At 40.6% G+C, this 16416-nt stretch overlaps 1 protein-coding gene across 2 annotated transcripts in view; it reads left to right on the top strand.

Annotated features, from left to right (window-relative positions):
* hlcs (holocarboxylase synthetase (biotin-(proprionyl-CoA-carboxylase (ATP-hydrolysing)) ligase)) overlaps positions 1-16416 on the top strand; it is a 39665-nt gene that overhangs the window by 3199 nt on the left and 20050 nt on the right. Inside the window, exons 2-6 of one of the 2 annotated variants that reach the window (XM_015398371.1) lie at positions 532-666; positions 2230-2392; positions 6219-7207; positions 13254-13433; positions 14802-15070. In XM_015398371.1, the coding sequence (XP_015253857.1) occupies positions 532-666; positions 2230-2392; positions 6219-7207; positions 13254-13433; positions 14802-15070 (1736 nt within the window). Of the gene's footprint in view, positions 1-531; positions 667-2229; positions 2393-6215; positions 7208-13253; positions 13434-14801; positions 15071-16416 lie in introns of both variants that reach the window. The other variant, XM_015398370.1, reaches the window with a different exon arrangement.

Raw genomic sequence — 16416 nt, 5'->3', positions numbered from 1 at the left:
CCCAAAGGCATCATGTGGCAGAAAAGCTTTGAGCGGGAATCCAAAAGTTTGAATGAGTATATCATTGCAATTTTATGCACTCTATTGTTTTTAAGGTATTTTAAATATATGGTGATACATACCGTGTATCGCGATATAGCCCAAGGATATCGTCATATTAGATTTTCTTCATATGGTCCAGCTGTAATATCAGTGTCCTTCACACGTGTGTATGATCATTTTCCATCATCAAAGAAAACCAGCACAGCAAAAAAGGGAGATCAAAATAAGTCATATTTTTCTTAAAATAAATGCATTTTTAATTAAAGAGGTAAGTGAGACACTTTGCCAAAGGAAGAACACAGTTCCCATTTAAAATAACAAAAAATCTATCATATCTAATTATAGTATTTTAAGATTAAAAATAGTAATTCAATTAGCAAATCATCTTATTAACCTGCTTAAATAAAATAGACTTAGTTTAAGAAATGTTTACTTATTTCTAGATTGTTTTAGCAGTGAGTCTTCCTCTTCTGTGATGTCACCCTGCAGGCGTGTGATGACCTCAGCCAATGGACCGTTCTCACATCCTCTCTGATTGATGCTCCTTGGATCGATAACATCTCCTTCATAATAGAAGCTGCTGAGAGCAAAGTGGGATTTGCTTCTCCTGCAACAAATAAGCAAGTAGGCTCCACATGCACGCTAAATCTTTGCCTTTCAGTGTTTTCATTCTGTGTGTCTTGATTTTTGGGATATGACACCAGCTGCATTAGCTCAGAAGAGGAAAGTTGGTGGAGAAACTCTGAACTGCTGCGTTGTTCCAGTATGTTCAAATCTACTGTTTCTAAGCTGCATCTAAGTTTTCACATAGAGGGTCTCTTATTGGCATGTCTTTCATTGGATATAGATTGAAGTTAACATCTGAATTGTTTCAGCTTTCCAACTGATTCTGTAAATAAGAACAATATTAATCCCACAAGTTTGCTTCCTAAAACTACTCCATGGATTTGGTTAAAAGAAATATGCAGGTATGAGAAATAGGGCAGGGCAATTAATTGCAATTTAAGGAAATGTGATTTTCAAATCGTAGAGGTACTCCATTTTGATCACATTTTAGACTACAACACGACTTTTTCTCACTCCAGCACTTTAATTAGGGTAATATGTTTAAAGTGGGTTTGCTTGCAGGAAAGAAGGAACTAAAGTTCCTGCCAGCGTGCAGATCCTTGCATGCGAGTAGAAGTGAGCACTTTTCCAAACAAATAAATTTGAAATCTAGAGATGTCATTTTTTTTTAGACTGAGCTTTTGTTCTAGAATTGAAGACTTAAGTGAGACATTTTGCCAATCGACCAGGATAATTTACACTTAAGATAAGAAAAAACAATTGAATTGTCTTATTACAAGAGCATATTATATAAGTATTATTATTTAAGAATAAAAATACGCATTCCATTGGCAAATAATCTTACCAAAACATGCCAAACACGACCAAAGGAACAGACCTGTTTACAAAGTTCCCCTTTTTTAAGATATTACTTTCAATTCAATTCAGTTTATTTCTATAACGCCAATTTACAACACATGTCATCTCAATATACTTTACAATTCAACCAGATCATCCAGTCAGATTGATTCAAGGTTTTCTATCTAAGGAAAACCAGCTGATTGCATCGACTCATTGACTCTTCAGCAATCCCTCAGACTCAGCATGCTTGTAGCGACAGTGGAGAGGAAAAACTCCCTTTGAACAGGAAGGAACCTCCAGCAGAACCAGGCTCAGTGTGAGCGGCCATCTGCTGAGGCCCACTGGGGTTGAGGGATTTTCAATTTCACACAGTTCTAGAGTTACGATGGGCTGAAATTTAAGCCCTTTCTTCCATTAGTCATAACGGGCAATGGGAGATCTTTGGGAACAAGTTAAATGAACTACTTTGCTGCTCAACCTCCCAAGAGTTTATCAGCTGCTGTATAAGAGAAAACAAAACTTTGGAATGTCAATAACTCCTACATTTCTGAAGTAAGACTTCCTCCTGGGTTGATAGTGATGATATTTATGAGCTAAATCACAGGATGTCTCTAGATGTTTACATTTGCAAACCCCTGCCAGCAGGAGCTGCTGCTCACTCGCCATGCTTTCCATGCAGTTTTGTCTGCATAGTTACAAATTTTCCTAGGTGGTCGGTGTGGAAATTCTGTCCGCACTGAGAAAAAAGTGAACTTATACTTGGTGTTTTTTACTGTACAGGTGCTGAAGTGGTCTGACTACTGTTTCCCGTTGGCCCTCAGCCCTGGCCAGCCATTCAGAGCGGTGGCCCAGACCACTGAGGAGAACTTCACTCGTCTCGGGGTTGCATTCATCGAAGATCGCCTTCAGCTGGACAGTGGACTGGTGCCTTCCAAGATAGTCCGTAAGTATCCCTGCACTGCGTTCAGCCGTCAGCTTTGGCACTTTGTCTAAATGCAAATTTTTAGTTACATATCAGATGAGCACCTAAGTTCTGCAGATAATTTCCATGTAGAAAATAAATGAGCATATACTGAAATGACGAAACTCTATTGGAGGCAGGCCAGTAAACGCTTGTCTCCTTAGACTTAGACAACTTTTATTGTCCTTTCATTGTAATTTTGTTTTTGTACAGCTTTCGGCAGTGAATGCAGTAGCAGTGAAAATAGGGCTGTCACGATAATCGCACGAATGAAATATCACGATATCACTGCATCTTGGGAGAACACTTGAGAAGTATACAATGGCAGCTGCACTGACATCAAAACCAAATGTTACTTCGCCTCCTTGGGAGCGTTTCAGTTTTCAGCCAAATGAAAAGGGGGAGCCAGACAATTTAAATGAGGCAGTAAAACTGTTCAAGTAAAATGTGGAAACACAATGAATGTAAGGGCTCATCTAGCTAGCTACCACCCAACTGTTACGGCGCGGCTAACGCTGCCTCCTGCCACACAGAGTTGTGCGGTGGCTCATGTCTGTGCCAGCCGACAGCTTGGAGTCGGCAAAGTGGCAGAGACGCTGATAGACATAAACACCTGACAGCCGCTGTTACACTGTACCTGGTTGAAGAGATGGTGCCATTTTCCACTGTGGAAAAAGCATTTCCAGAAATGCTTTTCCATTTTAAGAATGTGGCTGCATTATTTGGCTCATAAATGAAATTAGTAATCAATAATCCTGTTTGCATTTTCATTTTCTTCTTCAACGCTGCTCATCCTTTACTTAATTTATATTAAAAATAAATGCTTTTTCATTTTCAAATTTTACATTTCAAATTGAATTGTGATATGTATTTACTGTGGTACATTTTGAAAAATAAATGTCAAATGTCTTTTTAATTTTAATTAAGTAAAAGGATGAGTGGTGTTAAAGAAGAAAACGAAAATGCAAACAGGATTATTGATTACTAATTTCATTTATGAGTCAAACAATGCAGCCACATTCTTAAAATGAAAAAGCATTTATGGAAATGCTTTTTCATTTTAAATATGGTAACGATTTGCTTCCATATGCAGCAAAAAGATCTTTCTGCATGCAGTTGGCATATTGTCCCTCAGCATTTGTGGGTTCTCTCCAAAACAACAATCCAAAAACATGACTGTTAGGTTAACTGGCTTCTCTAAATTCTCATTAGGTATTAGTGTGCGTGAATGGTTGTTTGTCCTGTTTGTCTCTGTGTTTTCCTATGATGGACTGGAGACCTGTCCAGGGTGGACCCTGCCTCTCACCCGTAGACATCTGGAGATAGACACCAGCACCCCTCGCCACCTTGCTTGGGTGCTTCTGTAGAAGGTGGTGAGTAGGGCTGCAACTAACGATTATTTTAAAAATCGATGAATCGGACGATTATTTTTTCGATTAATCGATGAATCGGACAAAAAATATTTTTTATATTAACCTCTTTATTCCAAAATAAACATTTTAGACAGAACAAACAAGCACACAAGTACAGGTTGCTCATTAACTGTACTGGTGCAATATGAAAAATAAATGTTTGTGTTAAAACTACGCAAACTTACATGAGAAATGTAGCTGTACATCCACAAAATATAGGCTACTTTGTTTCATAAAGCGCAAAAAAGACAGGCATTTTTTTTTTAAAAGCCCCTAAGGGGTTCAAACAATAGGCCCCCCCCATTTCAACAAATGAGTTTTTTTAAACTAATAGAGTTCTGCCTTTTAAGACAGGAAAGTATAGCAGTTAAAGTTGCTACTTGAGAAAATACTGAACCATAGAGATAAAAATAGCCCTGTGATTCAAATTATAAATTGTATTTGGAATAAAAATGAGAGAACTAGGGGTGCTAAAAAACACATCCTCCAAAGACAGATATTTACATGGGAATGTGGCAGATAATTAATTGACATATTACTGATCTTGCTGGATTTTATTCTGCTTTACTTCCATAAATTGCAGGATCTTCTTTACTTTATCTTTGCCTGAAGATTTAAACTTTAAAAGCCTTGCCCTCATAATTTGCAAGTTAATTTATTTATAGAGTAAATGTAATGTAATTCAAATGAAATTAAAAGTAAAATAAGTAGCCAACCTTATCACTGTCTGTAACCTACTAACAAGGTAAGGAAAGCATCAGATGAGCTACCTGAGAAACTAACGTTACGTTTCCCCACTTTAAAACCAAACAAACATGGTGGTTCCGTGCCATGTTAATTTGTTTTGAAAAAAGTTGCATGTTATCACTTTTTTCGCTTTACAAAGCGCAGGCTATTTTAATTATTGTGATCAATTTGCGCCGTCAATCCCGGTGCATGCGCGCTTCATTTGCAGTCTGGACGCTGAGGCTCTGACTGCAGCGCTGAGAGGGACTCCTGCGGGAAAACGCGGTTGGGGTGGGGGAGGCGCCCCACGGCAGAGTAGGAACGATACATGCTTTCACGTAAGAGTCTCTAAAAGCCGCCAGTGACACCGAAAAAAGTCGCCAGATTTGTCGCTAGTTGCTTTTTTGAAAAATAGTCGCTGGAGGGGTCTGAAAAGTCGCTGAGTTGGCAACACTGCACCTGCAGCGCTGACTCGCTCTGCCATATTTTTTTTTCTTCCTCTTTCAGTCAAGTGGATGTGATGACGGCGCGGCGGATGACGCAATAATCGCGCGACACAACTAATCGATGATGAAATTCGTTGCCAACGCTTTAAAAAGTCGATTTTTATCGATTTTATCGATTCGTTGTTTCAGCCCTAGTGGTGAGGATGGGTGGGGGCAGGTGGGCTCTCCTCATCCTCTGCTGGAAGTACAAGTGCTTGATGTACAGCTGAGCTGTTGATGAGCAGTGGAGCATGGTTAGGACGGTTCTTCCTGAAGTCCACCATGATCTCCTTGGTCTTCTCCACCTTCAGGATCAGGCTGTTATCTCTGCACCACCAGCGGTCTGTTGGTGAGGAAGTCTAGCAGCCAATAGCAGAGGGGTGTATTGAAGCCCAGCTGTTCCAGTTTGCCCATCAGATGCTGTGAGATGATGGTGTTGAAGCTGAACTGAAGTCCAGGAACCCCCTTTAGGTGTAGAGATAAATCTTTTGACTTATTGGAGCGAAAAAGCAATTGTTTTCACCAGTGATGGTGCTGTCAGCTCCTGGCTGCTTTGTCGGGCGATGCTCTCGGCTCCAGTGATGATGAAACCCAGCAGATTTTATAGCATAAAATATAATTTGGCTGCTTTTTTATGGATTACTTTCCAAGTTTCCCCTGCAATGCTGTCCATTGGTCTGCAGATGGGAACCTAAACTTCTGCTCCCATGTTTGGTGCAGAATACTGGAGCTTTGGGCCATGGTGTGATGGTTTAGCCTCAGTACATTCATTCCTCTGTTCACACTAACCTAGTAGAGCTTCATAGAGGGTAGTTGGTATAGTTGTCTTCTTCATGTCTGATATGTTTTAGGAGATAATAAAGGATTTGGATCAGGTTTTTGTTCAGGCAGGAGGTCAGCTGCTAGAAAAGCAAATTGGATCCAGTGGACTAGTTCCAAAGTCAGATGTGATTTTCTCCTGTCACAGACTCTGCAGTAAAACAAGCAAGGAGAAAGTCCTGCGTTTATTCCTGACTTTTTGTTGTCATTTTTAGAGATGGGATGAAACTGGATCAAACATGTTGTGTCATGTCTTTTAGGGCCTGTTGGACCTTAAGGATGAAAAAACTACCTTTAAGCAAAATGTTACATTGATTTATCCTGCTGAGAACTGATGTTATCCTTTGTCTTCCTTTCATTTAGCAGTCCTTCTCCAAGACGGTCCTTTAACCAAAGCGTTGGACCGACGGTGTCTGCAGATCCCCCACCTGCTCCTCTCCTCTCTTCCGAAACACTTTGTCTCTGGCTCCTTCTCTCAGCTGCTGCCAGCCGACCAGCAGAACCCACAGTGCCGAAAAGGTAGTCTTCTTATTGCCCCAGAGGTAAAGAGGAAGTTAGAGGAGCGTCGGGGGTCGGAGCCTCTACCCAGCTCTCAGATTGTCCATCAGGAATACCATCATCACCACATGGAGGGCCATGGACACCCACTTCATCTCTCCAGCTGCCATGAATGTTTAGAACTGGAGAACAGCACCATCCTCTCCGTCAAATATGCCTCAGCTGAGAACATTCCAGATCTACCAGATGATCATTCGGTAGGACCGGACAGTGTAGAAGGGTGTTTTAGCGAACTTGAACATGACTTCAAGGTTTCTTCTGGGCAAAGTGGTGGATGTTCAACAGCCCCTAATGTTCTCGTGTACACGGGTGGATGCCAGGAACGCTTTCAAGCCATTCGTAAGCTATTGTCAGACTGCATAAATGTAGAAAACAATATAATATACCCCCTCCTGCAGGAACAGGCACTAAATGACCCATGGCTGGACAATACCAGACTCCTAGTTCTGGCAGAAGAGGAACCCTTGACCCCTGAGCTTCAGACCCGCTTTCTCACATACTTATGCAACGGTGGAAAGGTACTGGGGCTGGGCTCCACTTTGTGCCCGGCGGGTCTCCATCTGGAGGTCAGGGAAGGACAATCCTTGCAGCGCCGAAGGTTGATTTTCACCAGAGAGGATAGCACAGAGCTGGAAGCAACCATTTTAACAAGTGGAAAGGTCTACATTAGAGACCCCCGGGAGGGAGGAGAAGTGGAGCTTTGGGGGGAGCTGAAAGGTGACGTCCCTCATCCGAGAGAAATGGTTATAGTTCGGCTAACGCATGGAGCAGACGGCGGGGAAGCTGTCCTCTGTCAGGTAAAGATGTGACATTATTAACAAAGCAGTGAAACGGTCAATAAAAAGGTCAGAAGTTACAAATATTTAGTTTAGTTTATATAATTATAAATACCCTCTGAAGGCGCTTTATAGAGGCAATTCAATCAGATCATACAGTCAGCATTTTCAGTTTATGGTCCTGGTTTTATGTAGAGCTTCCAGTTGCTAAACATGTTGACCCTTATTATACTTTAGGCTGTTCTGTCACTCAGCTTCTATATTAGTAAGGTAATAAGTGCAGCTATTGCAGACAAAACAGACTGGATTCTGGACAGCTGAAGGTTTCAACATAACCTCTTGAAACCCATGGAAATGCAAATAACTGAGGAACTGTAAGTCCACATTACATGTGCGATACATTGTTTCAAAGCTAACACCTTCTTGATTCTGAAAATATCAATTAAAATAGTGTGAGTAAAACAGAACCTAAGCTGCATCAGTTGAAACATGACTCAGAGTTGTTTTTTTATTCTCAAAACTAATAGGTCTTTTTTGAACAGCAGTAATAAAGACATGCTTGAGAATAGGCATGTCTCATTCTATTACATTTTTTCTACATCATGTCAACCACAACTGCAAAAAAATTCAGACCTTTAGCTACAACAGTTGCAGAGCTGTGGGGCTTTGAACCTTCGGTGTCACCAGCATCTCAAAACAATCCAAATGTGCCAAATTGTGCCAAACGTTTTTACTCAACTATTTGACCCATGTAACATTCATAAACCTAATATAACAAAAATCTATAAAAGATAGTGAAACTGCTGCTTTTCAAGCTGAAATAAGTCCCAGTACCTTTTCTGAGCTGTATCTTGTTTTTGTTTTTGTTCTTTTCAAGGAGCCATAGAGCTTCCTGGGTCTAGCTGCTTTCTAACTGCTAACACTTTTCAGACAGCACTTATGATGGTGACTTCAGATGCCCAGACGCCATAGCCCAGGTGTTTTTACCTGTTTGATATGGGATCCAAATGCTGTGTCTGCCTGTCTAATTCACATGTATTGTGTATGTGCTTGAAGTAAGGCAGTTCTGGCAGCAGATGGAGGGAGAACATCCTGTCACTCAGGACCTCTACAACTAAAACAGACATCTCTAAATTCTCAGTATTAACTCTTCTGAATAAAAGGGGATTTTCCATCCCTATCAGAGCATGTAAACAGATTGGAGCGCCGCACAATTCCTGCTCCCCGCTCAGGAGGATGTTCGCAAGTGAGATAATAGCGCATAATGCATGTATGTGATCCATTTTCAAAAACAGGCTCTTCCCACAATCAAAAGTTCAAAAACATGTTGAAGAAAACCCCATACTTAAATCAAATAAATGCTATTTTACAAATTTAATAATCCAGCATTTTTAATTTACGTGAGCGCATCGTAGCGAACTGTAAAGGAGCGAAATCCTCGCTCTGGCCTTTGAAATGAAAACTGCTCTGCTTAGGGCTGGCGATATGATGATCTGAGACCGTGTTACGATCTACACCTCTGACGATCTGTCATTATTAAGAGACCGTTTTATCAGGATCCACAGAACTGCAGTGCTGCTGTATTTCTGCCACAAAAAAACCTTCACAGCTAGAATATAATCCGAGGGTTTGACGTCTGTCCGTTAGTTTAAAAATCAGTTAAAGCCCCACCGAAAATAAAACGCCGACTGGCGGCTTCAGCAGCAGCGACCGGTCCCTCTCCCAAGCAGCAAACGTTAACAGATTCGTTTACAAAACTTACTCCCTACAATACAGGCAGTGAACGGTGGAACAGCGTGACAGAAGCACTGACGTTTCACTTGGTGAAAGATTTATGTCCTCTACGAACCGTAGAAGGAGTGGGATTTAATAAAATGTTAAACGTTTTGGATCCACGCTACGAGTTGCCCAGCCGTAAGTATTTTTCAAACACCGCTATTCCACGTATGTACGCGGAATGCAGAGAGAAAGTTTCACAAAATATTAATAATGTGCAGGTCTTTGCCACCACGAGCGACCTCTGGTCCAGCCGCATTGAGCTTAACCACACATTTCATCAGCAACTGGGAGTTATGTAATGCAACACTGCAGACAGCCTATTTTCCTGATCATATCATCATAGATTGCACAGATTACATCTTGACTTGCACTATATTTGCAGTTCCATAATAGTTTTTGTTTCTAAAGACTTTAGAAATTATACAAATCTATTGTTTAATGTAATATTTTATTTTAAAACTTAAGTTAGTTTCTGTGTGCTTTCTTTTATCTTTATTAGACCAGTCAAGATTTTAAAGTAATAAAACTGCACTAAGATACAGTTAGAATTTTTATTTATTTTGACTGTAGTAACTTGACAAATGTAACTAATTTGTAATTGTTTTACTCAGGAGTTGTTGCATTTATATACTCTTTGGTGTGTTTACAATTTAGCAATTAAAAAACTAAGTTTTTTTAGCACTGCTTTGATTCTCTAGTTTTAATAAATTTGTTCATTTATTTAATCTTCTTTGCATGTAATTGAAGTTACGTTGTTCGTATCTAAAAAATCGTGATAAAATTGAGATCACAATAATATAATAAAAAAATCATGATATTTTATTTTTGCCATATCGCCCAGCCCTGCTCTGCGCTCCACCATATTTCTTCCACTCCGCTCCATCGCTCGCTCCACGCTCTGCTGCACTCACATGCTCTGATCCCTATAAACTACAATCTCTAGATGGAAGTGTGCGATCACTTACACCGTAATTAGCTTTTTGAAGAGTTTCAGTTTGGTTTGAGAGCTCATAATAGCAGTGAAACAGCTCTGATGGAAGTCACTAATGATATTCTCATGGCTTCGAATAATGGAGTCGTACTTCAACCTGTCCTGTTAGTTCTCAGAGCTGCATTCGACAAAGTTGATCATAATATTTCTTTTACAAATACTTGAATATTTTGTATAAATGAACCTGCGGTGTCCAGGGGAGATGCTGAAAAATTAGTCCATGCATTTATTACTTCAAGGTTGGACTATTGTAATCCTTTACTATCAGGAAGTCCAAAGCTGTAGTTAAAAGCCTTCAGCTGATCCAAAATGCTGCAGTCAGAGTGGCTCAGGTTATCCTGAGCTATCTCTATAGTAATGCTGCTATAGGCTTAGACTGCTGGAGGACATAGGGACCCCCATTTCATCATTCTGCTTCATTCTATCTATGAATTAGTTAAATCTCTAACATTCTGCTCCCAGCCTTTTCTCATCATAGCAGGTTTATCTGGTCTGTTCCTGTTTGGCTGTGACTCCATATTTTAGAGAAATGTCATCTGTTCTGCTGCCATCAACACCTTTGTTTATAGACTTTGGAGCTTGGCCTATTTTCAGTCCTATTTCTCTGACTGTGACTAACTCACATATGTCAAAGTAATCCGGCCTGCTAATTGTTTATCCATGGCCCCCTGAATGATATTATTACCATTAGAACCGGCCCACAGGCCATGGTGGCTTGTCCCTGATGCTGTGACTTCGAGGGCTACCGTTGCATTGTTGGGAATGTAGTGTTGGTGTGGTTGTGTTGCACGCACCAACACTACATTCCCAGGGGAAAACATGATTGTGTTTTTCTTCTTTTTTGTTTTGTTGTGCTTTGCAAGTTTGGATTGTTTTGGTTTTTGCTTTCCCCCTTGAACAATCCAAGCTGGGATGAAGTTGGGTGTCAAAGGAGGCGGAGTGCGCCAACTCCGCTCCACAACTGCTGCACGCAGGTGTCAGCAGAGGCTGATTGAAGCCAAAATAAAAGGAGCCTGGATGGAGGGAGGGTGGATGTTGAAGATGCACTGCAGGTGATAGAGACGGACACACTGCTGAGTGAGGGGCAGGTGGGATCCACACGATACTCTGATCCAGATAGAGTGCTACTTACAGGCCTGGACCTCTGCCCTGACACCGTCGTCTGTTCACCTCCCGGGATTCTGTGCCTGGTTCCCACCTGCCCCTCGCTCTGCAGCGTGTCCGTCTCTATCACCTGCAGGATCAGCTCCCCGCTCCTTCCATCCAGGCTCCTTTTATTTTGGCTTCAATCAGCCAATGATGACATCTGTAGTCTTTTTGATTCTTCTGTCCTTTTTGGTATTGCTGTGCTTTTAGTTTAATACATTCCTTTTAAAAAAAAAAAACATCTGGTTGAATTCGAGGTCCACTGCCGTGATTCATCACAAAATTTGTATATTTCTTTGTACAAGACCTGATAAGAGCCATAAGAGCTATGATAGAGAATACAACTGATTTCTTTATTTATTTTTCTTATTTTACTATTTGAAAGCAGTGATCGTAAGATCATAGAGCAGCACAGTAATGCATTTTCAGTTTATAATTCATGCACTTTTTTATCTATTTATCTTATTAAGTTTATTAATATGATAAAAGTTTTTTAATGATATTGATATTAATGTTTTGTTTTAAAAAAACAGTCTTATAAAAAACATTCTTATATAGACGGAGACAGAGATGGTCAGTGGCGGTTCTACTCCCCGGTGAGACCCACTCCAAGCACCAGTTAGTTTTCTTTTGAAGCTCGCATCCCGCCCTCCTTTATTAAAATGCTGCCCGGTTCGCCCGTGCAGTGTTGCCAACTCAGCCACTTTGTCGCTATATTTAGCCACTTTTCAGACCTCTCCAGCGACTCTTTTGCAAAAAAGTGACTAGCGACTTTTCTGGTGTCACTGGCGGCTTTAAGAGACTCTTAGCTGAAAGCACGTATCATACCTACTCTTGCGTCCAGCGGCAGGTGCTGCCGTGGGGTGCCTCCCCCGTCCCAACCTCGTTCTCTTGCTTCCGCAGGAGTCCCTCTCTGCAGTGCAGTCAGAGCCACAGCAGGTTTACCCTCGGCCGGGAGCGAACGGGATGTAAATGTAAAATGTTATTTGGTCTAAAATGCAAGGCTACAGTGGCGTCGGTTGTAGGAGTTTGCCCTGAAATTGAAGGATTGACGGTTCAAGCCCCGACTCTGACTTTTAGTGTCGTTGTGTCCTTGGGCAAGACACTTCACCTGCATTGTCTACTGATGGTGGTCAGAGGGCCCGGTGGCGCCAGTGTACGTGAGTCAGTGAGCCCCAGGGCAGCTGTGGCTACAATGTAGCTTGCCACCATCAGTGAATGGGTGAATGAATGTAGTGTAAAGCGCTTTGGTTAAGTCTCCTGACTTGAATAAAGGCGCTATATAAGTACATGCCATTTAAAATAAATAACTGAATTTGAAATGTTTTATCTTAAATAACGGTATTTGATTCACACAGCAACAGTCACTTAATCAATTCGTCCATTGTGTTTTCCTCTCTAAGATAATGATTTGTAGGCTCCATAGGGGACCACAAGGGAAAAATGAAAAAGTAAAAAAAAAAAGTGGCCTCAAAAATGCACTTAAAGGGGAACACCGTTTTTTTCACATTGGCCCCTTGATTTGACGTTATTCCATCATGTTCTACTCACCAATATTAGTTTAGTGTCATTTGGAGCCGTTCTGAAGATATTCCGTTACGTACGTCTTCCTATGGGCAACGACTTGAAGACACAAACTAAACTGTTCATCATTTATTCTTTATGGTACGCCAGCATTCAGAACATGTAGGCCAATCACTGTCCCCCACACATCCGTGGTTATATTTTTTATATTTATATTTTTTAAAACAAAGCGGAGTGTGTATGACAGGCAGCCCAGGCCACAGGCGGCTACGCTGTACCCCTTCTATTCATTCTAACTAATCTGAATCATTCAATTCCATCTGGAGAGCGAGATCATCTGTGGTAGCAGCACTAGACATCTTCCAGGCATGTGAGGAAAACTAGCAGCAGTTCAGCGGACAGGAAGAATGAACGGTAACCGGCAGCGCAGAGTCGATGCAACCAGCTGATTTTCCTTAGATAGAAAACTTTGAACAAATCTGACTGGATGATCTGGTTAAATTGTCTCTGTAAAGTGACCTGAGATGACATGATGTGAATTGCCGCTATAAGAAATAAATGAATTGAATTGAACCTGATGACTGTTTTAGTGAGCCGGTTTATTAATGCGCATGTTTGTTTCTCTAGGTTTATTTTGACATTGCATCACACTCAAACAACCTCAATTCAAGTGATTTTGATGAGCTGAAGGTCAGCAATGAGCTGCGCTATAAAATCCTGACTGAGATCCTGAACTCTTTGGGTGTGAACTGTGAAGCGCGCCCGACTCCTGCCCCAGGTCCTGTCTACCTGTTGGCCACCTCTCAGGTGAGTTCCAGAAACCTTCTTTTTCATCATGAAATCGCAACATGTGCCCTGCATCTTTAGTTTCAGAGTTAATTTCAACTCTGAGTTTTGTTCAGATTAATTATTATTTGTGCCTGGGTCTAAATTTTCCTGTGTTCAGTCAAAACATGGATCAGAGGGAAATAAAACAGAAGAGAATCCCTTTAGTTTTACATTAGAGTCCTTTTGTTCTCCTTTCCTCCCCTTCACCTCCTGAAGCAGAAATAGATAATTTGTTGCTCAGATTTTCCTCATAGTTCACATATGGAAACAATCTGACTTGCTAAGCTCATGCAAATGTCTGCAGAGGGCTGACAGCAGGTCTGTGCACAAAGGGCTTAAATAAACAGGAGAGGGCAGTGAGCTAAATCGTCATCAGCCGTGTTATACATGCATTTCCTCCTTGTTCATTTTAATCTAAACTCCTTTTTTCTTTTGTTTTTAACCTCACTTTGTGACTGTCATTAAATGTGGCAATAAAGACCGGAACCATTTCTCAGTCCTTCTTTAAATTTGCTGTTCTTTGTGAGGTAATAGATAAGTTTAAAGCTGCTTTGACCTGAAATCTGATTTCTTACATTATTCAGCAGGAAAAAAAGCTGTTTTCTTCTGAAAGATCTGGGCAATATGCTTAATGGATCAGTTTGAAGTTTTTTAAAATGATTTGAGCATTGAGTTTTTCTACTAGCCTGTCACATGCTGCATCGGCATCGTTCACTGGAATGTTGCCAGAATCCTATTGTGCAGCAATTGGAGCTTAAAGGATTAATCAGATCAATCGATTACTGGAATAATTGCAAAGTGATTAATAATTGATTAATCCCTAACTAAAGTATAGAGACTTTAATACGTGCCTTTAGCTGACAGAGCAACCCACTTAGAGCAGGAATTATGCCAAAATTGTAAAAGAAAATCTGTAAACATTTTGCATTTAAGTAAAAAAAAAAAAAGTTTAAAAGTTTTAGTTTAATTTAGTAAAAAGTCTTCTTTAAGGAATATTTGGTTATCTGATTATGAATCGATTAATTGAAAAAATAAATCGACAGATTAATCCGTTTTCCGTCATTTTTATCCCTGCTGCTGGGGTGGCGAGGGGTGCTGGTGCCTATTTTTAGCTGTCTACGGGGTCCACCCTGGACAGGTCACCAGTCTATCTCTGGGTAACACGTTTATTAATTAACTATTAATTAACTATTCATTTTAGATGTCTGCAGCTTCTCGTGGCAGTACAGAAAATAAAGCCCTTTTATTATTTGTCTTCAAACAGAAATCACATCATTCACCTTGTAAAGAGGGCTAAAGATTGACAGATGGAGCATTTTATACTCTTGTGTTCCACGTTTCACACAGGAGCGCAAAGCAAGTTTCTTGAAGGTGCTACAAAAGCGGGCAGATGAAGACGGGATCATTCGATTCTCCAAAGCCTCCTTCAGAATGGTGGCGAGCACCGACCCATGTGAAGGTCCTGTGGTGCCCGAGGACTGCCTGTCTTTGATCACGGAATCCGAGGACACCAAACAGTTTATGGAGACCTACTGCAAACATCTGAGGACCAAAGAGCTGGGAAACACAGTGCTCTACGCTGAGGTCGCCACTTCCACCATGGACCTACTTGAAGGGTAAGATCAGGTTGGTTTTTATCTAACTTTTCTGCTCAGACCAGCAGCTTCTTTTTTATTTTTTTGCAATGACGTGACGTACCAAGCAAGCAAACGAGTGTAAACAAAGCTTTGGCGAACTCAGGAGAGTTTTACCGACAACGTAACCTAATCAGCAAACCTTACAGAAAGACAATCAGTGGTGGAAAGTAACAAAGTACATTTACTTGGTTACTGTACTTAAGTACCTTTTTGAGTTTTTTTACTTGATTCATTTGTAAGGGTACTTATAACTTTCACTTCTCTACATTTCCAGGAAGCTACTAGTCCCTTGTTCCTTTAAGCTTAGCTTAGCTTTGTAATCCCCTGTTGCTGTTTTTCTTTCTTGAAATGCATATCCCCACCAAAATTCTCAGTTTTAGGGCATCCATGCATAAGAAATATGAAAACATTATGTTTAAAAGTTCCCTTTTCGTTCATATTTCAATCCGTTTTCTCATCCGTATGCGAGAGGGGAGATAATTCTCGGCAGCCAGGTATTTCTCGGCATGGGGTTAGGCAGTGGTGTAGTCCAGGGTATAGGCAGGTATACAGCATATACCCACTTATTTTTCAATCTGCGTTGCGTATACCCACTTCTAAATCCCCCATGGACTGCATTATTAAGCAGAATCACCGAGCCAAATTTCCCATTTTTTTCACCATATCCTTTTAAGCAGATGAAGTCTGCACAGGTTTTATGTCAAAAAGGGTAAAATGGATCACACAAGGTTATTCACAGTTAAAGATTAACCCAGAAATGGCTGTTATGACAGCAAAAACCAAAGAACATAAAGTCAGGGGTTAAACTAACAAATACTTCAGAATGGGAGAATACAGATACAATTAAGCTGAATGATAAAAAGTGATCCCCATGTCCTCCAGCAGCATAAACCTATAGCAGCATAACTAAAGAAATAGCTCAGGATAACCTGAGTCACTCTAACTAATCCAATTCTATTCACTTTATTTACATAGCACCAATTCACAACTCGTTATCTCAATTCAGAGACAGTTCAACCAGATCATACAGTCAGATTGGTTAAAAGTTTTCCAACTAAGGAACACCAGCTGATCGGATCAAGTCATTGAATCAACAGCAATTCCTCACATTGAGCATACTTGCATTTCTAAGCCTTGCCTTAAAAGTAGACAGGGTGTCTGCCTGACCGACTAAAACTGGTAGTTGGTTCCACAGGAGGGGAGCCTGATAACTATCAATAGATAATGTGGATCAGCTCATGTTTTTGAGGGAAGCAAAAATGATTAATTGATTATTGAAATAATCAACTAATTTAGTAATCGATAAATCGTTAATTGAAGCATAT

The sequence above is a fragment of the Cyprinodon variegatus genome, unplaced genomic scaffold, assembly GCF_000732505.1.
Source record: "Cyprinodon variegatus isolate N-32 unplaced genomic scaffold, C_variegatus-1.0 Scaffold931, whole genome shotgun sequence".
NCBI lineage: Eukaryota > Metazoa > Chordata > Actinopteri > Cyprinodontiformes > Cyprinodontidae > Cyprinodon > Cyprinodon variegatus.
The sequence above is the reverse complement of the archived record's forward strand: the minus strand, read 5'-3'. Positions and strand labels throughout refer to the sequence as shown.